Raw genomic sequence first — 23,601 nt, 5'->3', positions numbered from 1 at the left:
TTCTCTATTACTTTAGATAAAACATTAAGTCAGTCACTGCCATTGAGGTTCTATAACAACAGTGTAACATATGAGGAATAATCTTGAAAAAAAGTTTATTATGGGATGATGGGTATTTCTAGACACTAAAAAAAATAGCCAAGAAAATACAACTAAAATACGACTTCCCCCAGACTACAGTAGCATTTCAGGATTTTTAAGAGGAAAAAAGATTAGTCCTGACTTTAAAATAGCCCTCTCCGATACCTAACTAATTTTTTAGGCATTCCTTTTTCCCCAGCATTTGATGATTCATACATGCTCTCTAGTGTGACAAGCGAGCTGCCTTAGCACAGTGGTATGAGATTTAATATACTTCCACATTCTTAAGACAGTTTTCAGGTTTGATCTTCTGTTGTTTAATCATTTAGAACTGATTTTAGATTCTGTGAAGTTATGAAGGTGCTGCTGAGTCAGGTTTCATGAAATGTTTGAAAATGCTGTACTCATGGGACTTTGAGCAACCTGGTCTAGAGGGAGGTGTCCCTGCCTATAGCAGGGGGTTGGATCTAGATGATCTTAAAGGTATCCATAGAATCATTCTGTGATTCTATACTCGAGGGATATCATATTCTGCTCAACTTCATATCCAGCTACAATTGCTGTTTAACTGAAATGTATGATGGCCAACGTTTTTGAAACTAACTTAGCAAATTTACTTGTGCAAGTCTCGTCAAGAAAATTCACAAGAATATTCTACAGTTTAGATCTTTTACTTTCTTGGCTTCAGCACATGGCTTCACCTGCTAACTTGCACTAACTTTCCTTGGGAGAACTTTCCAATTTAACCTGTAACTTTAAAAAAAAAAAAGTAGCACATACAAAAGCTTCTTTACAATTACAGACACTATTGTATCTTTGATAGGGGTACTTCTATTCAGGTATTTTATGGCACCTGAATCACATTTTTTTTTTTTAATTAGAATTTTTAAGGAATAAATCAAGGCTCGTCCTAGCCAAGCTAAAAATACAATGTATACAATTAGATTAACATCTAATAGAAGGAAGTCTGTTGTCTGTAGTCAAACCTCTGTTACCACATGGAATAATCAACAGGGCATCTTTTCGTTCCATAATGTTCCTCCAGGATAGTACTAGCTCCAATAGTAGTTTCTTCACACACACTCTGAGTATGCTTTTAGCTTGAGAGTAAAAGCTAAAGAGAGATTCTGAGAGCAGTATTAGACTCCCCCAAATGGAGAAAAAGATAATGTATGAGAAATCAGTTTACAAAGGAACATTAAACACATCAGTGAAGAAACTTCTAAAAGCCACCTATAAGAACTCTAAATTTTCAACACACAAAGGAAGGACTGACATACATACTGAAGGGTAGTTTACAGATTTAGAGCTCACCACCTAACAATGCTGCTACGTACCCTAGCAGCTGTGGTAAGATGACTTTGACCTGCAAGTTTATTTTTTAGAGGATTCCTATGTCCAGGGCAGCTACCATTTTCCACTACTGCAACCTCTTCCATAAGCAGTGCATAGTGTCACTTCAGAAAGTCTTATTTTTTCAGTATCTCTAGTTTGCTTAACTTCAGTGACAACTCTTAGTGGCTCCTTGCTTCCTCCCAGCTTCCCCTGCCATGTTTTAGCTATTATACCTCAGCAAACTGAAATAATGCAGAGTCCTCCGTTTGTTTTACAGCTCCTGGAACTCCTGGCTGTGATGTGCTTGAAGAGATCTGTGAGGAAAATAATTCTTAAATTATTTATCTCTTCAGTTTCTTTTTCAAACTTCAACAAACACACTTCAGCATGCAAACAGTGTCTGCTTTCCCAGGAGACACTTAAATGGTGATCCTGAATCGTTTTTAACAATGAAAATCTTTCCTAGGATCAACAAAACAGACTAGAACCTTTCTGAGGGGCTTTTATTTTCCCACTGATATGTTAAAAGAAAGTTAATAACAGGAACTTGACACTGTCTTATATTTCACTGCTCAGTGAAAGACCCAACCACAGAACGGTGGTGCTGATAGAGCACAAATTGCTACTTTGCATGGAAGATAAGGGAGGGCAGAGGCACAACACATGCACATACTTTTAGAAGAGATAACAGATCTATCCTAATGACTAAGGAAGCTGCATTTTTTAAAAAATATATTTATTTTTACCATTTAACTTGTGTCACTTCTTTTTGTTGTGAACAACGCTCTGAATTAATTGTAGATCTAGGTACAAATGCCACTTATTCTGCTGTTGACAAACATAGCTACTATATACCAACTATATGCAGACTCATTATGAACCACTTAACATCCATGAAAAATAAAGTAAACTAGCTAACGTGCATTTCTAGTTACTGAATATCAGTGAACTACTTCTGAACTGCAAGCCTCAGCAGTGCAGGTGAGCTTATTTTTGCATTCACTGTAATTCTTTGATGGGTAAGGCAAAGTCAGAGTTCACAAGCCCTTAGCAAGAGCGTATCTTGCAACACACAGCACAATTCCTCTGTACAGTCACATGATTCTGGCACTTTTTTGTTTAAGCACTGTAAAATGAACTCAGTGAGCGAACTTGTATTTGTCTTACTGGTTGGAAGACATAACAGCAACACTGAAGAAACAGACCGTTATCAAAATGAACCACACAAAATACCATGTTGTTCAACTGACGGGGCAAGTAATCAGAAGTATCTCACTGGAAGATGGATTTTGAATTACTACCATAACTAACACTGGAATTAATCAATTTTAAGGAGCTTCTAAAAATTGTTTTTAATTGATGGCAAATCAGGCATTCCCCTCTTGCTAACAAGAAAAGCCAGTAAGTTGTTTAGATTTTATATTTCATGCTAGCCTTTAATCAGAAATAAAGGTTCAGTGCATTAATCTACCTCTACTACATTTTGAAAGCCTCAGCTTTTAAGTTAGAGCTCAAGGTCCTGTGAGCCAGCTAATGTTAAAACTAAAATCACTTTCTGTATGCAATGATTGGCATCTATGTGCTCTGTAAGCAATGACATCTAGGGAGAAATATGAAAGTATATGCAGAGATGAATAATAAAGACAAGGCATCAGTTTTGTGGCTGGTGTGAAACCAAATAACAAAAAGAATTCCCTCCTGGGACAACTTTTTTTCCCACGGACACTCAAACACTGTCTAGTATCCTGTCTAATCGATATTTCTTTAGCTAAATATTTATGTCACTGGATTATGACCATTTCAGAAGTTGAAAAGATGTAAGCAAGGGAGTGATGCTTACAAAGGGCCAGGATTCTTTGCAACCCTGTGTTAGTTACGTCAATTAAATCTGTTAAAATTTGAATGAAGTAGGGTATATTTAAAAACAAAAAAACTCACCTCAGTAGCACTGTATAGCAGTTACTAGAAATACACTAATAGCAACGTTGCACAAGTGCACAGAGCTGCTTTGTGGTTATAGAAGAAAATTTTGGAAATTCCAGAACTACAATTATTTTGGATGGAGCTAGTGACTAAAGCAGTCATGAAGAATCACAGAATGGCTTCTACGGGACCTCAAGGAACCCCAAAGATCATCAGGTTCCAACCCCCTACCACAGGCAGGGTTGCTAATTGCTAGATCAAGTACTAGATCAGGCTGCCCAGGGTCCCATCTGACCTGGCTAGATGATATAATATAACATCCAAACACAGGTATCAACTGGAGTCTAACTCGACACAAGTGCAGGAATGAGATCTCTAAATCACTGCTTAAACCACAGCTCCATTATTACACTACAATTTCAGTTGTGTTCCTGAACACACCTGCGCTTCAAATCAGACACATCTACCTGATACATGATCCAATACTGTAACCCCCAAAAGAGGGAAGAAATGCTACCATGAAATTCAGTCAGGTTTTTTGATTTCTCTTTCAGCTGAACACCAGGTACCTCTGGAAAGAAAACACTGGGAAAAAAACACTCCCTTTTTAAAGAAACTCACCTCTGCAAACTGAAACAATGATGACTTCTGACACACTTCCGTAGAATCAGTCGCATCAGATTGGCAAGTATTTGAGGAAACCTGAAACAAGGAGTGTGGAGAATAAGACTTCATGGGTGTTTCTGTCAAGCTAAGAACAACTGGAGGTAAAATGAAATGCCAGGCAGCAGTAACATGATGAGCTGTTTCAGAAAAGATGGACAATGTCATCTTTTACATTCCTGGACCAGCTGAATCAAATTAAAAGGTGAAAACATAGCTTAGCGCCTATATTAAAGTGTTTGACAATCACATAAGAAATAGCAGAAAAATACCAGCGACTGCTTTTTTTGGTTTTGTTCCTTTTCTTCCTGTAATTCCAAATTCTGCAAGAGTTATATGCAACAAAACACTGGTTGTTACGGGCTGCATACACAGCTATCTTGTATTCAGGACGTAATCCATGCCACTATCTCTTCAATTTACACTCCCATTAATTACTTAGAAGCTAAAAAAAGTTTTTTCAAACCACTGAGTGTTGCTAAGTGACGGGAATAATTGCTAATCACTTCACAGCATGAAATAAGTAGTTAAGGGCACCACAAGCCTAGAACTGCTTAAATAACTTATATAAATGGATATCTGTTTAGAGGTGCTTTTGAGGAGTAGTGCGAGAAAGTATCGTAATTTCCAATATCAAAATTCAGAAAAGTGACTGCTCCAAAAAAAAAAAAAGGCAACAAAAAAAACCCCACAACACAACGGCCTTATTAGAATTCACACAGGCCTTACCCATACTACTGAAAATAGCATCCTTCTGTAAAAGAATTGTCTTGAATATCAAGAGACACATGTGAGTATAAAAGATTTACATTTATGACTCTCAGAAGTGAATACACTGCTAATATAAAATAGGGTATGTAGCACAACTTACAGGAAACAGCAGAAAGGAAGGAGGCTTTGTGGGATTTTTGGAAGATTAAGTAACAGGATGGCATTTTTTTTCCCCCAATGATTTTTAATTTTTCATGAGATTCCAAATTATTTGAAATATTTCAAGACGAATGTGGTTTTTATCTTCTTTATTATCAGAGCAGGTATGTCAATAGCATTTATTGGTGAATACCCACATGAGATTCAGCTAGCAAGCGCATCTGTTGCTGCAGGAACCAAGCACCACAGAGTAACCAGGCCTACAGCTTGTACTGCTGCTCATGCTGCTGTCTGCTCCAGATGCTTGAGCATGACAGCAGCAGAAGAGCATTTTGCTTCAGGAATCTGCCAGCTGTACTACTCCCAGAACACTGGATCCAAATGCAGGAGAACCGTGCCACACGACAATTTGCTGAGGTACACAGCTGAACTTGGTTTTTTTCCCCTGCCACAGAACCACATAGCAACAATGCTCCCATTCTATTTACTGAACGTGGTCCCAAGACTGCTGGAATTCAGTAAGTATTTAGACAACGCTCTGAGACTCAAGGTTTGAATTTTGGGTGGTCCTGTGTGGAGCCAGGGGTTAGACTCAGTGATCCCTGTTAGTCCCTTCCTACTCAGGACATTCTGTGACTCTACCCAGGAGCACAGTCTGAGGCCGCATGCTGGGGACAGGCACAATTTCTTCATGTCACAGGATGGGAACAGCAAGTTGTGGAATCAGCGAGGCCCCATTTCCTACAGTTTTCTGCTTAGAGGATAGATTTTTTGGCACCCTGTCAGTCAGCAACTCTAAGACGATTCTGTGGTTAGAACAATCATGTTTTTGCTATTAATTTCTGATATTTTAAGTCAGTGCTGCTGCCTTCGTTTAACAGTAGCATTAAGTTGAGGATGTCGTTTTTACCCAGCTGTTGCCCCCACACTCTTGGGCGAAATTGATCATCTCCATGACTTCTGGAGACACACATACCTACTGCCAGATCAAATTCAACTCAAGCATTACAGCAATTACTGGAGGGAACGGCTGTACAAGCACGAGCTTTTCTTTCCTGCAGTAATAAAACGTCCTCAATCTTTCATCATTTCTTCTTCTCTTTCCTCCTACTTGCTTATCCTCCGCTGCACTGAAGTCATCTGTTTCTAATTTACAGCCTGGGCCTCAGCACTCTGTGAAGGACACGGGCAGACCAGCACCACACACCGCACAACCGTCCTTCAGCAGCAAGGAGGAAGCTGTAAGGACGCTGCCGCCATGTATACCCACAGTCCCTTGTGGTTACCAAAGCCTGCTCTAAAATGAGTGAAAACAGATCGTCTTCCTCACTGACTGATGCAAGGCCTTAATGTGGTCCCGATACGCAGCAGCAAGGGGGAGCTGGTACAAGAGTCAGGTTTTGGGCCGTGCTATACATTCAGCATTTTGTGGGAAGTAACCATTAGAGGCCACTAGGTGCTGCTGTAAGGCAAGCAACGGACCTCGTGGGAAGGGAAGGGAGACGAGCTTTAAAGCGAGGAGCACTCCTCACAGAGTTTCAGGTTTTCTGCAGATAAAACAGCTGCAGTAAAGTAACAGGCTTTCTCTCCTGTAACGAGAGTAATAAGAACAAGCTTGTTAAGCATTTTTATTCCGGTGTTAAGCAAACTGTGCTTGTATATGCATCACAGTTTTGCTTAACTGGTGAAAGGACCCAAATGCCAGGCAAAAATTAATTGCTTGCGCCCGTCCTGTATTTGCTGTTGCTAAGGTTTTTGACTTCCCTTGCCTATCATTTAATAGCTTAAGCCTCTGTTTGGAAATCCATCACATAGCACTGAATTCTGTTATTAGATGAAAAACCTTCTGGTCTGTTGAAAAAAATGATCGACATAGGAATGTAACCAGCATACAAAGATGGTGACTAAATCACCAAAGCACTTTTGTAAGCATCACTACTGTGCCTCTTTCACCTTTTTTTTGCCAGTGTATGCTCACTTTGTTACCTGGTATCTGGAGCACTGACAACTCTAACTTTAAACAACTGATTTGAAAAGCCCCTTTACATCCATTTCACACACGCTTCAGAAAAATATATATATATCAGTGGGTGTATAATCAATTTACTTGGATTTAGCAGAGTTATTACGTAAGTATTCTTCTCCTCATCTTTTCTGAAGTCCTGGACGAACTGTGTCGGTGCTCCTCTCCTTTATATCAACAACTTTTAAGATGTTAATAGTATTTTAAAACATATGCTTACAAGGCCACCCAAGCCTGCATAATAATACATACACAGGCAGTCAAACTAAATGGTATCAACTATGGCACTTTTTTTTTTTTAATGGTCATGCAGATAGATTTTAACAGAAATGAAGACTACATGATTTCATTTAGAATGTTCCTTTAAAAAATGATATATTTTTTTCCTTTTTCAATGCAAGTGTCAGTCTTAGATACTGCATACGCTTACTGTCCTATATAAAAAACAGTATCTACATTTTCCAGAGTTAAGCAGCAGCTGAACCTTTTCACTGGAGGATACTTCAACGGTTACCTTGGGACAAAGAATTTTCTCTCCCCCATGTCAGTAATATCCAGATGAAGTCTCCCCATTCAAGAGGGAAGAATCTTACTAGTTCTACAATGAATTCTTGAGCTTTTCTTTTTTTTTTTTTTTGCTAGTCATGCCACCTCCCAGCTTGTTCAGCCAGCCTCCCAAACACTGTTCTGAGGGTGAAACTATTCAAGCGTGAACATGGAAATACATCTGTAGGCTGTCAAGGTGTGTAGAGGTGAACATCTCATGAATCCTCTTTCCACTGTCCCACAGACGACAAGCCAGAAGTGCCATTCTGTTGACCAAGCCTAAGCAGTTTTGGAGAATTTTACTGCACTTTGGGTAACACAAGCCTACAAAGTATTTGCTCCACATCCAACCACCACTGAAACACTGAATCAAAAGGTAACAGATGAAAATGATTATCTATTTTTCACAATCTATCAGGTACATTATGAACAGTTTTCAAAACAGTCCCATAAAGAAGGTCATGAATGATAATCAGTCTAAGGAAAGACCAGAGCTCTCTGCCCTCCTGGAGATATTCAGGAAACACTTATTTACTGCAGTCTTTTCTAAAAATAAAATGTTTGAAATGGCAAATAAACTGCTAACTTCCCTTTAGACATAAAGACTTAGTCAGTAGGAATAGACTGCAATACTTTGATTACTTGTTAGCACTTGCATGGTTTCAGAATGCATATATAATGACTATATGGGAATTATTAGATATCTATTCTGCTATTTGTGCCAAGCTATGTTCTTGTATTGCACAAGAACATAAGCACATGAGTTCCTTGACCAAAAGAGCTTGCAAATCACCTGTTTGTTTACAGTCACTATATCTCATCTTTCCCATCTGTGATAACATCCTCTCATTGGGCAGACTTGCCTGGTTGCATCATGTATTCAGCAGTCCATGGAGCAAGTACCAAACTGGTATCAAACCCAGGTCTGGTTGGAGAACAAGACCCACATCACTGGACTTACATTTCAGTTCCACCTGAGGTTACCCATGAAGTATCTTAAGTTCTGCCTCCCACCTGACAAATATTTCCCTTCAGAGTTCTTTTTAAACTAAGGACTTCCGGTAAGGTAGAGAAGAGAGTTCCTTACCTCTTGTGCAGTCAGGGCATGTTCCCCAGCTAAAAGCAGCATACTCAGGCCTCCCATTTGTGTAGGATCTGTTAAAGAATAAAACCAAGTCTTACGTTTGTTCATTTGCTTGTTTAAAGAACCATTTGCAGTGTTAAACCCCCAGAAGACTACTTGTCACAGACACTCTAAACAAGCTGCCATAAAAGGCAGTTCAAGAGAATCACAAATAACAATTTCTGTACCCTCTGGGAAAGGCTTTCAAAGCTGTTTGAAGGATTTAATTGGATTTGTGTGCTTAACACCCCATTGCGTGGATTTACAAATTTTACCGCCAAAGGTTTTATGCACTACAGAGATGAATATCTTTAAAACAGCAAGTGTAATGACCTCATACACAAATATACACAAAGAAACTCTAATATCACACTTGTTTATAGCTCAGTGGATGCTCCTACCAAGGGAGTGGCTCCCTACCTTAGGTAATGAACAAGTAAAGGGATGGAACAGAATGACACGATAAAGCTCTGAAGCAAAATTCCAATTTTCTTTTTGCTTTCATTTAGAACTGCACTTAGTGGTGAAAAGTGTCAGCCTGACAACTCTGAAGCATGAAGTACTCTCAGTCCTCTGTGCCAGAACAGCACAGGCACTGGCCAGGCAGGCTGCCTGCCCACTTGTTGCCCAACCAATACAACATTTTAACTGAGGAAAACAGAATGAAGATAAATGTTATTTCTCCAAGTATTCGGTTCTGACAGTTTCTAGCCTCCAGCCTCCCTGCACCTCTCAAGTTCTGAAAAAAAAACAGAAGCAAAAAGTGAAAACTATCAACACTGGTAAAACATGACTCATGGAGTAGCTTTTCCACTCAAAACAGTGTTTGCTCTTCATCATTATGAAGACTAATTGTCTGATTTTGGGAGAGTGCCTTGGAAGCAATACAGGGTCACAACTTAACAAAGAGCCACACAGAGAGAAAGACAAAGTCCATGTTCCAAATGACTCGTACAGCAGACACAGTGTGAGAGAGAGAAAAGTCATTATCCTTGCTGTATTTCCACAAACATCAGTACCAAATGATACTCAGGTCTCCCTGAAGCATGAACTAATGTCTTACAATTTCCCTTAACTAGCTTATACAAAAACCTCTCTCTACACCAATAAATTGCATGTGTCCAGGACCATTCTCTGGAACAAAGGCCAACTGGCACAAGTCCTCTTTTCTGTGTGTTTGAAAATCGTTAGCCTCTAAAAGAATGGTTGCATCCAAAACACCCACTGGGAAGACAATTTCTCTGGCCCATTCCAACTTGTGAGCCATGCCTATGTGTCTTTTGGAAAGTCAATTGACACAGGCCAAAACCCTATAGCAAACCTCCTACCGGTTTATCACTGCAGATGATCAAGTTCCAGTTCAGAGGTACGCTTGCTGGTACTGTTAATTAAATATTATAGGCACTGCCAAAGCTTCTCCCTAAGACAGCATCTCACATTGACAATCACAGGATAAGATTTGCTAATGATGCTCTCTTAAAACAGCAGTAAACCAAAGAGAGAAAAGCCACACGGATAAACTAAGTTCATCTGCTATCTCAAGAATAGAAGAGTGGCCATTATCTTAAGAATACAGTCTAGATAGTATCTAGCTATAAAAGCACTGATCAACTGGAAATATTTTTTTCTTTTACTGTAATGAACAGGTAGAAGTAATATGTGTTTGTTTTTTAGCATTTTACTTTACAATAAATTTTAAAAAGCACAAATGATATTAAGACTCTGCAAAGAGATAAGGCGTTATCAGAAGCATAGAACTAGTAATGAGTAGCTGAACAGATGGAGACGAAAAATAGGAAGAGTTGGCAAATACTTAACCACAATTGATCCTGTCAATATAGAACCTTTTACCATCAGTTCACTTGATCAAGCAAAGTTCTGTGCTTCAAACAAGAGGGAATCAGAGCAATTCAAAACTGAACACACATCTAGAAAGACAATGACTCGACAGGCCGGTAGTTTGGAAAGAAAGCCTGGAAGAGATCTCCAGATCTCCACACGATCTTACTGAGGTCCATATTTCACAGTTAGGGGCTGGCTAGTTGCTTTCCACTTTCTTTATTCCCACTGAAGAGACAATGAAGAAGCCAAATCTTAAGCATTTAGAGCTATCTTTCAGTTTTCAGCTTAAATCCATTCAGAGTTAGGCCAAGGTACACTTCTTTTTTTTCTGTTGCTCACACTTTCAAGCTAAGATCAATGTTTTCTTTAAATGGCATTTTCCTCTGCTGTATTTACAGCAATGATGCCTGTTAATCCTCTACTAGCTTCACTAGCCTCAAGAAATCAAGATCTTCTGATGTCATCTTTCGTTTATCTTCCACAGTCCTTGTGATTCCCCTTCAGTTACTCCAGGTAGAGCCAGTCTTTCTTGTACATGAATGATCAGCAGGGCAACCACATCAGATGAGCTCTCACCTGTGGTCTGTTCAACAGCATTAATTTTTCTCCACAGTTCCTGAAAATGCTTTGCCTGACACACTGCAGTACAGCACTGCCTTATACCCACATCACACTGATCATCCATAGCTGCTCCCTTGAGTTTCACTCTAGTTGCCTTAGGTCTTCCTCTTCAGTTTTTGCCAACTGAAGTTGGCAAAAACAACTAGTGTACAGCTCTAAAATTCATCCCCTACTTCTTAAATATCTTCTTTGCTGAGCATGTGGTCTCAGTTTTCTGCTATTCAAATAAGTACTGTCTAACAAGAGGACAAGGATAGACCTTTTTTCCCCACTTCCTTCAAGTAAGCAAATACTTAAACTGTTTATTTAAAACTAAAAATTATGAGAAGAAAAAAAATGACAGCTTAGTGGAAAGTGAACATTTAATTTTGTGCTCAAGCAACTTGAATATTTATGCTGCAGCTGTAGCAAAGGGCTAGCATTTAACTGTCTGATCTTGATCAAGACAAAAAATCCTTTCACTAAGGTTTTAAATTACAAAATAACTTCACATAAAGGAAGACAAAAATGTACAACACAAACAGTGCCATATGCTTATAGTGCCTTCTCAGCACAACATTTCTCTTATGGCACAAAGAACCTACTAATATGAAAGAGTAAGAATTTTAAGTGCTACTTTAAAGTACTTTACAGTTAAATCAACAGTTAGGAGAAAATAGCATACACATCTAACTTGCAGAATAGGAAGTGATTTGTGGCTTCCTAAACAGCTTTCAGCAGTGATTAAGCTTATACCATCTCACTATATGGAAATGATATGCTTTCTTTGTATTAGTCTGGTTAGAAACTAAGAAGGTTGGCTTGTTCAACATCACAATTTTTTCAATCTGAGAAAAAGAAAGAACTGAGAAAGAGCTAAGCACAAAGATCATCAAGTAAGAGTTTCAATTAACTTTCACCTGAGTTCAGAATTAAGCTTCTTTCTAAAGAATAAAATTTGCATCTCTATCATGACATTGGCTATTCTAGGGACTGTCTTCTTCTGAGACAGAAATGTAGAAGAACTGGAAATCCTCCACTTTCCTTCAGGAAAGATGTTGCCCACTTTAGCTCTGTAGCTGTGACAGTAGATGCTGCAATGGACACCTTCACCTGAGAACAACAGCTGTCTTTGCCTTATGCCCTCAAACAGAACACAGGAGAGACATGCCATGACAAGAACATGCTCAATTGCAACTCACAGACTGGACAAGCAAGGACACCACTAGTGATGCTGCAAATCAGAAGCCCAGTGATGCTGTTATACCACAGGTAAAAGGAGAGATGACCAGCAGGGGGACATATTTCATTTAATTTTGGAAATCATAATAAGTAAAAATAAATAAATAAAGGATTTACGGTTACGAACAAGTAAAGCAGGTTTCCTGGAATGACTGTGGATTGTCATATAATCCTTGTCCTAATGAAGCTATCTGCCTTGAAAACGCAAAACAGTCAGCAGCATTTCGGAGATGAAAGTATTTCTATGGTCATTCAGCTACATTTTAGTTAATCAGCCAGTACACAGCCTGGATTTTAAAAGAGGATGTCCTAGACTGAGCAGTCAGGTTTGAACTAAGCTATCGTATGAACTTAGGGGAAGAACAGAAAACATGGTTACTGTGACACTTATAATCCATTTGGTGTGACAGACCTGTTGTGATTTAGATGCTGCTAACATCTCTGTCAGAAGCAGTCATTGATTCATGGGCTACTGCTGTTCTTATGAAATAGCCAGACTTCACTGGCATGGGGACTGGAGCAACACCCTTGTGAATCACTATACTCGCTTACTCGGTTTGAAGTGAAGGAATTAAAAAGAAAAAAATCACATTAAAACAAAATCGGGTCTTCATCAGAACTGACTGTCTCCATAGATTAAAACAATGGATTACTTTCTAATTAATTCTTAAGTTCTCTGTCAGATGTTGATTAAAGATCTCTCCTATCAGGAGCTCTACAGTTGAATATCCCAGCTAGAACGGTGAGGAACAGCAGCTGGGCAGACCAAGAGCTACTGCTTGTTCTTCCAGTTAAGTCAATGAACCTGTAACGAGAATAAACTATGCCCCTCTGCTAGCCAAAGCAGAATGGGATGAGGAGGCTTGCAGGTTTCAGAACTGATCTCTCACATGTAACCATGTGGCATGAAAAACGCATTGTGAATTATACTTCACAGTTTTGTTGTAGCCAGGAGGAATTTCATTACCACTAAACTGGCAAAAAAGTATAAAAGCCCTTTTGTCCCTTTTTTCCCCTACTTGTTCCATAAAACCATTTTCCCTTCTCTAGCACATGATGTCACTAAGCAGAAAAATCCTGTCACACAATCATCATAAACTAGGTAGGATACGGAAAAGTCTGAAGTGCATCAGCACTTATAAAATGAGAAACTTCAAAGAGGAAAGGTGCGTGTGTGAGTGAATAATTTTCCACCCTGGTTCTTAAACTGACAGTATTTAAGAACATTAATTTATCTATTTTTAAAGGTCACAACTGCAACAGTTTCTGCTAGTTGTGGATTATCAGTAAGAGATTGTCTGTTCTTCACCAGTACAAGCTCTCCAACTGCACTGACTTTTGTTTTTACTTCTTTTTTAAGTAAAATGAAATTATACTTGCTGTGAATACAGAAAACGTAGTTCCTCAGGAACAGCCATGCACAAGAACTAGAAAATGAAAATCTCTAGTTCTAACAGCAGACAATCCTGAGCTAAAAATAAATCGCATCTGGACTCCAAATGACCACATCTTAAAAGATGTCACATATATCTGGACTTGACTCTAAAAAAACAAACATAAACTATAGAAAATGGTACAAAGTTGTTATGCAGAAGTTTAAATACAGTCTTAGCAACCTAATTTGGGGACATGAAACGTATCTGTAGGTCTTGCAATTCAACCTCAATGTCAAGTCCTGAAACAAAAAAAAGGATGTTCACTTATGAGAAACCTCACAAGACAGAAGTCTCACCTGCCATCCCAAAGTTAAGCTGTGGCATTTCTTCACTTTTTGTCACTTTTCTTGGGCTTGGTATATCTTTTGCAGAATCTGAAGGGAAGGCCCACAGCTTCTTCCTGCTTGTAACAGTGGATGTCTGGGTTTTCACAGGTTTGTTTGTTGTGGGGCACCACTTGTACCCTGGATTTGCCTTCATGAATGCATCTTTGTACTAGGAAAGAAAAGAAAAAATTACTGATCATGACATTATCTACAGGACAGCAGAGTGCACTGCTTGTAAGAGGATTCAATAAATAATCCTTAAATGCCTTGATTTTTTAACCACGTGCTTAGAGTCCAACCACCAGCATAGTCTAACACGAAGATAAGCAAAGCCATACTTAAAAAAAAGTCACTTTTCTCTTTCCTTCCCTAAGGGTTTATTATGCACATCAGGCCTAAGTTCTGATCCTGCAAACAGCTCCCTGGGGCTTGTATGCTCACTGTCTGGGAAACAGAGAAGACAGCTTCCTGAATTCTTTTTCAGGTACGGTCTGTTTTCTTTCTAGTTTGAATGAAATGAAAACATTCGCTTGGCAATAAATGCAGCGTAATGCCCCTTTGCACTCGTTCCCTAACAGTTTGATATGTTAAAATATTTGGAGTAAATTCTTTCCCAAGCCAAGCACGTTCATTAGAAAATAAACTGCTTCCAGTATTCTCTCTTTTTCAGTAGTTTCTGATAAGTCACCCCAGCACTCTCCCCAAAACAATCCTGCATGACTGCAATAAAATGAACTAGGACCACTTAAAATTTCCTTTGGCCTTGACCACATATCTTAGTTGTTTTCTGTCTTCTTGGTATGAGGCAGCAAAACACCTAAGCAAGACTACACACGGGGAAGACCTGGATCCTACAGGGTTTGGCTGGGGGAGGTAATAAAGGGGAAGGTGGGGATCTATTCTATTCTCAAACACTGCAGTGACATTTCCCAAGTATCTTGCAGCCCAGGAAAGAAATATAAAATAAAATTAAATTAAATATTAACAGCAGTAAGATGAGCACGCTTCAGTATTTCAAATTTGCTGACCTGCAAGGTAGAGAACAGACTAATCAGAGGAACATGCCAAACATTCCAGCTGCAAATGTTTGTCTAACAAGTGATAGTGACTTGGAGCACTTGCTGCCGTGGGAGGCACGCTGCCAAGCATGAACCATTGCTCACTGCAGGGAGAAGGGGCTGAATTCCTCCCAAGCCATTATTAGGTAGGTCTGGTCTTGACGGCTGCAAGCAACCAAGTGAGTTCCTCGGCTGTATGCCAGGGCAGCTGCAGAAAGCTGCTTCTGTGATGACACACGCTCCCACCTACCCAGTTGTCCGCGATCCCAATTCTACCACAGAAAAGCACCTATGTTTCACACATACACATGCACAGGAACTCGCACAGAGGGGAAAAAACTCCCTCTGGTATCAAAACAGAAAGAGCGCTCAGAGCCCTGCCCTCTAGCAGAGTCACTGACATTCTTTCCCAGCTCAACACACAGCACCGTGCCTTGTGGCAGCCTCCCTGCCACATGCGCATCTCTCTTACTTTCACTTCCGTCTTACACTACCAGCTGGCACTCTCTACCTCCAGACTGTAGCAAGGATAAAAATGATCCAATTTACAAGCAGCACGGCACTGTGTGAACCCACTGTGTCAAGTCCTGTATTTATAGAAATGGCTATAAATAATAAAAATCTGCAGGGGCTGCTGACCCACATACACCCTGTATTTTCTGAACAGGGAAGATGTACTAAATCTGCAAATGAAGGACCATGGCACCCCTCACCTCACCCCTTTTCTCTTTTCCTCAGTTTGGTTTGGGAGTTCATTTCACCACTGAATGCAGACCACAAAAATAGCCTCACCAGGGAAGGGAAGGGGAGGGGATAAGGGAAGAGGTGGAAAGGAAATGCACAAAGAAAGCTTTGCCTTCCATTGTTAAAGCTCCAGCCCACTCATGAATCATGTTTCCAGCCTGCTGAGTTAAAAGCACAGAACCTCTAGCGATGAAGTACGTAAGCTCTTTGTATCAGCATTGCTGCTCTAAATAATTGAATTATTCCACGGATTAATTTGACAGGCTGCCCATCAAATGAGAACCATAATTCACACCATGTGCAAGACGAAGCAGCAATAAGCTTTTAATCAGTTTCCAACAAGGGCAATACAAGTGGCAGAGTGTATTAATGGATTTTTGCCTCTGCAAAGCCAAAAAGTTAATGTTAACAGCACTCTTGAAACCCCATTCAGGAGTCACTTCAGGGAGGACAACTCAGCGGCTACTTTCAGAATTTCAACACTTGTGCTAAAAGGAAGATAAATAAATGTAAAAGTTCAACAACAACCAAGAAGCAGTTCTATAAAAGGCATACAGGGTCCTGGTCCAAACCTCTGGCAGACTTTCAGTATTGATTGTCATGACTATTAGACCAAGACCTAAAAAGAAGTGATAGATTCTGCTTGGCAGGTCATGAGAAGATAACTTAAATGAGCTACACAGGAACAAGAAACAGCCGAAGGCAATAGGAGAGCTTACTCTTTTCCTCCATTCAACCAACTGTGCAGTAAACCAATTTAACACAGTGGCCTAAGGAAGTCTCTAAAGTCACTTTAAGAAAAAAAAAAGAAAAAAAAAAAAAGAAAAAGTAATTTCTTATTGTGGAAAGTAAAGGCACCACATTTGTTCCCAGGCAGAGTAGCACACCAGTGCCTTCAGGACTGCCCCATAGGGTCATGACCTGAAATCTCAGGTAGAATAATTGAAAAGAAAAGAAAAAAAAAAGAACAAGGAAGAAAAAAGAAGAGGATATGTTTGAGAGAATGGTATGATGCATCATTCCTCTTTGTGAAAGCTTGGGGAAGGATGCATTATGTGGTGGGACAGGTGCCACTTCAGAGCCGAGGTCAGAAAAGGTGCTGCACTTAAATGTAACTTCCCTGAGTTGCTATCATAACCAAATAAAAAATTTGCTTCTTCAGAAGCTCACAGAGTGGATTCAAGCTACGCCTCTGGGCAGCAGTCACCATATTTAAATGTTAAATATATGTGTAAATTCCACCAACTTTCTATGAAAAAATAAATAAGTAAAAATCATACAAGAGATCTCCATAAACAAAAAAAATCCCCCAAAATACTACACTGTTCCTCATTCCTGAAGGCTGTTAGGTTACCTAGTGAGCTCATCAGTGAGCTCATCAGGCCGCACCAGGGAAACCAGGCATTTGTCTTCTCCTTTGCCAAAGCAGCAACTGAGGGAGCTCTGGGCCCTCTGGCTTTATCTGGGAAATCATGGGCAAAGGACTCATGTGGAGAAGAGCTCAGGTGTGCCACTGCAGACAGAGTATGACATCTCCAGGGCAAGGGCTGCTCCAATAGATCTTCAACCACATTACTGAAAATAAGAGGGATCATGGGCCAGTTTTTCTAAGAAATTAAGGCACCCCAAGGGGCAGGCAGGTACATAAAAGGGATTTTCCAGAATTTCCTGAGTGGACCACAGGCCTCATTATCCTCTCAGGGAAAGGGGTCTAACCAACCAGGAAACTTTTCATAATTCCATTTGGCGAAGTGTTAGGTACCCCACTCATTGTCTTTAGAAATTCTAGATTTCTTTTTTTTTTAAGAAATCATAGAGCTAGACATGTGTAAGTACACACACTCATCCTTTGATTTACATACTGCTGAGATACTAACAGTTGCTGGTACTACGCAAGTGATAAACAAAGTTGCTTACCAGATGCTAGACCTGAGTTAACTTGTTTTATAAACTGTCTTCAAGTAATAAAACTATTCTCAAGTTCATAATCCAACAGAAGTTGTAACCATTGCAATTCATATATATATATATATATATATACACACACATATACATACATAAGCTCACTGAGGCTTAAAATATAGTGACTGAGCTTATCTTACCCAAATGTGGCTTGTCAGTATACATACGTCCCTAAAGAGAAAATTACAACAGTACTTTGATGTAATTCCAAAGGCACTCAACTTTGACTTTTAAGTATGCTCTTGTTAAGAAAAACCAAAATATCAATAGACAGCTCTCACTAGAACTGATATTAGCATCCTTCTGACAGTATCAGCAGTAATCCTAACTGAAAGAGTGAGCGTTAAACAAGCGATCCACACACAGAAGAGGCTTGTTTGCAAAGATACTTTCAGTGACATATTATAGCTTCTAATTATTGTTGTAACGCAACTGTTTAAGGAATAGAAATTATACATTGTCTCTGTTCTACACATTCTTGGAAGCAGAGACTCCTAAAGATTTATTGTTTCTCTTTGACGTTGAATATGGAACTCGCTCTGTGCCAGAAGAAATAAATAAATTACTATAGAAACAATGATTTTTTGACAGTATTATTAATAGCTTCAGATGTGACACTTCATACAGGAATTCTGCAGTTATTTTCCTTCTTAATGAATGAGTTTCCTTCAGCAAGACAAAAGACTAAATAACCAGAAGGTTTGTCTCTTCCAAAAAAACCATCTTTCTTCATTTTCATTTTTCCTCTCTCTGTATCTGTACCAAGCCTCCTAATTGCCCTTTTCCCACACATTTCAAGAAGCATCACTAATCTGTAAGTGGGAATGCAGAACACATCAGGAATGGTTGAACAAAGCCGAGACTCAAGTATTTAAACACCGTGGCTACCCTGCCTTATGCTTTAAAAAGGACCCTTCTGCAAAACCTGTCGCTGTTCCTGTGCGTTCCATGTTCAACAAACTACTGAATGGCCAGATTTTACATACATGTGTTAACAGCAGTAGTCAAGTTCAGGTGACATGGAAGACACAGGCTATGGTTTCCCCAACTGTTTCACAGCTATCTGTACTTCTTGAAGTATCCTAACATTACTCAACAATTGAGAGAAGCTCTTCCTTCTCACTGGCCCTCTGTTGTTTTTTCTAAGATTGAATTCAATGGTTACACAAAATCTACATCACACATATCACTACTACAATCTCTTTCAGAGGAATATTATTAGCCTAAGTAACTGTGTGCCTTGCACACTCTACTATCAATGTATAGGGAGAATACTTAAACTGGTAAGTACTTAGTACTTAAACTAATTTTAAAACCCTTTAACATCATAAGTAAAATGGCACTGAATTTGTTGACTATACTTTTGGCTTGGTCAAGCTATATTATTGACAGCAAACGCGCAGCATGATATAAGTATCATTACAGTCAGCTGACAAGAACTGCGTAATTAAGTGTTTTCAAAAGCCACAATCTATTACGTTAATGTTTGTACTGCTGGGATTATCAGGTTGTATCTACCACAGAAGGCACATGCTTTGTTCAAATGATTACTAGAGCCATATTAGCTTGCGTAGACTTATTTACATCCTTTCTGGTCTGCAAGACCAGGAGAATCAAAGCAAGATCAACTTGGTTCTGGGTACCATAATTCCACTGGGTAAGCTAAGGAGTTCAGAGAAAAGAGAGACCCCACAAAAAGTTTTTCATATACTAAGAAACATAAGACAGACAACCATGTAATAAGCTCCCTTTACATCATCCACTCATGTGGTACCTACCTCCTTGGCCATGTCAGTGTATTTCTGCTTCTCTTTTGGATCTAGAACAGCCCACCAATCTGCCAAGATCTTGGTTGCGCCACGGTTATCGAGGCGAGGGTGTTCTTTTCGCACCAGAGAGCGATGGCGTTTGCAGAACAAGAGAAATGCATTCATTGGTCGGCGAGCTCGTTGCTCGGAGGACTCGTCATCTTCGGTTTCATCAGCATCCTGCTCTAAACCATCAGCGCCAAGGAGAGGCACCTGATAGAACCAAAGGAAAGGGATGTAAACATGATTATTCCTACTTCTCAGAGACTGAGTATATGCTTTGTCTGAGTGAGGAAGACGCATACAGACTTGTAGGCATGTCTCTAAAGGCCATCCATTCCACCTAGAAGATCAGGAATTCCACATCAGACTTTGTCCAAAGGCCCAAGGTTCATTCAAGACTTAAGCACTGATTTGCAAGTGGAACAGATTTCTAAGCTGAGGACTATTCTCTAACAATCACCCTAAATGGGATAAAAGGAGGATATCCTCCCTACCCCCATTTCCTACATACTAGATACCATCTTTGTCTTATCTCACTAAGTGAGCTGAGCTGCCTTGTACTTCAGTGACATGAGTTCACAATGACAAAGTGCACAGGAACAAGAGTACGCAGGTACCAGTTGCTTCACCAGCTCCTGATGTTCATTTCCCAGCTTGTGGGCTGTACTGCACTACAACCACTGCATTGCAGCCCAGTCACTGCCAGAGAGCAATTCTCAACAGAATCCACTACCGAAATGCACTCACTCAGCTCAGAGACCAGCACACTATTCACGTAACAGTCACACCACAGAAAGCTAGTTATAACTTAATGAAGTTAGTACCGGACAGAAAGCCACCACCTACCTAACCACAACATTGCTATTTTATATTACATAGTGGAAAGTGACCCATGAGGTCAATAGACAGCACTGTCCCCTTCTAGTTGCTCCTTATCCTTGTCAAGAACCACTCGTCCTTTCCAGTATGCCTCCTCAGCACTGATCTCTCACTCCTGTCTTAGCAGGGCATCAAGGAGATGCCTATATGAACATTATCCACACAATGGAAATATTGTGTCTCCAAAACCAACAGCTCCCATACCCACGTCTCATTAGAGAGGTTGACTCTAAGTGTATATCTGTGAGGTGACACAGTGGAGTCCTTATGAAAGAAGCGTACATCTAGTATCGTTAAACAGCATCAAAATAGCGAGTGTCAGAACAGGGAGACTATTCAAGCTGTGCTCACAATATTCCAGAAGATAGATTGAATTTCTTACACAAAGATAGTATAATTTTTTTGTCAGCCTTCCCTTCTTTTTCTCTTTCAATCTTTCAGATTTTAAGAAAAATAAGAGTATTATAGCTTGGTATGTCCTCAAAGTCACTGGAAGCAGATATTAAGCATCGGCTAACACTATGTCTAAAATAAATGATTAAAAATACATCATAATGACTACCTTAAGCAATCAAGACCAAGATGTGTAACATGCTATTAAAGTAACTTGGTTAAAACTACTAAACTAACTCAAAAAACAGGGGTTTGTCAAAGATTTTTAAATCATGATTGCATGATTGACAATCCACATTTTCTTCTTATTTGCTACTTCTCATTATAGCATTATGTGCACGGTATCGCCTTCTTTATCTTTTTAATTGACTAGGTTAGCTTGGGAAAGAGAAAAGCAAGAAATAGAATAAAAACACTGCTGAGGTGAATCTGACCCAGCATTCACTTTCTACAGCCCAAGTATCCAATGAAGTCTACCTTATCAATATCTTCCTCCTCCTCTTCTTCCTCCTCCTCTTCAGAAAAGTCAAGGAGTTTCTTGGCAAGCAGGGGATGCCACTGAAGACACTTTCTTTTTGGTCGCTTCCCAGTTCCTTCTCCTTCTGTCGAATGATCCTTATTCCTACTACTGCCTTTCATTACTGTGACCTGCCATACAAAAACAGTCATATGTTCACAACAAACCCTTAAGCACAAATGACCATCATATAGATACTTATAGAAACCAACAACAAATGCCAGAAGCACCAGTGCAAGACTGAGAAGATTCTGGCAAGGTAGTAGGTAGAGGTTTATTTCAACCATCACTACCAACAAGGATGAATCTTTTCCTAACTATTCCCACCCAATCAACTAGTGACAAACAGTTTAAGAGGATGAAACCAGCACACTAGCCAACTCAGCTCTCAGATACACTCTTGCCTAACTGGCAGAACAGAAGTGCTCACACTTCACTAACTCAGTGAAACTCACTACTCTCCTACTGCCATTCCCACTGTAGTTCTTTATATTTTGGCACAGAAGAAGTCAGAAAATCCCTCTTTTTAACCAATGTATAACCACCAACTCATCTGTTAATCATATACTTGTATAGCAGTATTGATGCAGAACCTCATGACACTATGAGCTAGGATTTCCAGAGTGCTACTACTAAAAAGTATCATAAGGAAATCTGACTCCTTGCCTAACAGAAATGAATTTTCACAGACAGATTTGAAGCAAACAACCAGAAGTAGTTATTCTGACACTCCTAAAAAGGACTTATCTACAAGCGCCTGTGTACAGAAAACCATCCATGCAACCAAGGGCCTGCAGAAGGTAAATAAATTTCTCATACTTGTCTTGCATGTGTGTCCTTCAAAATACCTCTTAAAGTACCTCTCAGTAAGAACACATCCTCACCACAGGCTAACTACCAATGTCCGAGATGACTCAGAAGATCTGCTTTACCCAGGTAAGATCTTCAATGCACTTACATAGCTCTTACACCTGACTTGCACAGATCAAACACCTCGCTGGGATCACTTCACACAGCAGCGTCCAGCAGCAAGAGCTGTCACAGCTCGTGCCACACACATATGTATTTTGCAACTACTAGTTCTACTTTTAGCTGATGTTTTCCCAGGGTGATTCTTGGTGGTTAATTCACTGGCATTTTGGTGATACGCTCTTGTTTACTCCAGAAATGCATATAAGCAGCTGCTTCCCTTGCTGACTTGAACAGTGCAGAAAGCAGAAGGAACTTCAGACACCACTCACTGATGAAAAAGCCGAACCCTGAAGTAAGCAGACTCAAGCATTAACTTATACACTAGATTTTATAAGTCCCGCCATCCCTCCTTGTTCATCAGTGATATTTTGCTGCCCTGTGAATGATTCCAGGGAGGGGGACTTAGCAGCTTTCTGTTAGGTTCCACACGTTGCTGTTCCTATCATCCTGCTTCTGAACAGAGAGCGTTTAAACTTTGATTTCATGGCTATCACTGTTAATTTTCCACAAGTAACACTTGTCCTCTCAGCAATTATTATATAGCAAAGAATCAAGCAACATTTCACCAAAATCTTTATCTGGGACTTGTAAAGAGGAACCAACGCACACTCTGGAAATGAGCTACACAGGAACAACTTCAGTTTCAAAAGAACAGTAAAAGGTGAAAAAAAAAAATTGAGCAGCAGTTCGGTATTGTGAAATGCAAGTTTGAAGTTGTTCCTATCCAGAAGTACATTTTGCCATGTACAGTGCTGCACAGTGATTCCCACCCGTGTCTCCTCCTAAAACACGGAACCACCATCTGCTTCTGCCACTCAGGGTATTGCCTGATGCAGATCAACAGTGTAGCAGTATTACTGTTGAAGAGCTTCAGTTTTCAAGTCTCAGACTTCTTTTTTTTTTTTTTTTTTTTGCATGGAACATTTTGACAATGCAATTTCATACGCAAGACGTTCAATGTTCAAATGAATGCATCAGTGATTAAATGACAGCACAAGTTTTATTGCTTACTTTCTGAATTTTTATTAATTACTTTCTGAATGGCAAAACAACAAAGCAATTCAATTAGCGGATCCCTTAGATTCTACTTATTTTTTGCATTTTTTCCCCTTGACATATGATCAACAGCATGTTAGTTTCTGGTTTTGTCTGAGAGAAAAGCAACCGGCAGAGAGAAATCAGCAAAAACATCACTTCCTTCTCTCCCTCACAAGGATCCCTGAATGCTGGCAAGTATCCCTACCAGCAAGCTTTT

The 23,601-nt window shown here is 39.7% G+C and overlaps 1 protein-coding gene across 29 annotated transcripts in view; it reads right to left on the bottom strand.

Moving 5' to 3' along the window:
- Positions 1 to 23,601, bottom strand: part of BBX (BBX, HMG-box containing) — a 141,244-nt gene that overhangs the window by 46,369 nt on the left and 71,274 nt on the right. For 19 of the 29 annotated variants that reach the window (XM_040647599.2, XM_046901225.1, XM_040647590.2 and 16 more), the window contains 6 exons: positions 21,335 to 21,505; positions 19,553 to 19,795; positions 13,981 to 14,179; positions 8,529 to 8,596; positions 3,961 to 4,041; positions 1,650 to 1,730 (listed from right to left, as the gene is read on the bottom strand). In XM_040647599.2, the coding sequence (XP_040503533.1) occupies positions 1,650 to 1,730; positions 3,961 to 4,041; positions 8,529 to 8,596; positions 13,981 to 14,179; positions 19,553 to 19,795; positions 21,335 to 21,496 (834 nt within the window). In that variant the 5' untranslated portion in view covers positions 21,497 to 21,505. The remainder of the gene's footprint in view (positions 1 to 1,649; positions 1,731 to 3,960; positions 4,042 to 8,528; positions 8,597 to 13,980; positions 14,180 to 19,552; positions 19,796 to 21,334; positions 21,506 to 23,601) is intronic. The other 10 variants (XM_040647609.2, XM_040647632.2, XM_040647688.2 and 7 more) reach the window with 3 other exon arrangements.

This window comes from Gallus gallus, chromosome 1, assembly GCF_016699485.2.
Source record: "Gallus gallus isolate bGalGal1 chromosome 1, bGalGal1.mat.broiler.GRCg7b, whole genome shotgun sequence".
Taxonomy (NCBI): domain Eukaryota; kingdom Metazoa; phylum Chordata; class Aves; order Galliformes; family Phasianidae; genus Gallus; species Gallus gallus.
Note: the sequence above shows the minus strand (reverse complement) of the source record. Positions and strands in the feature narration are given on the sequence as shown.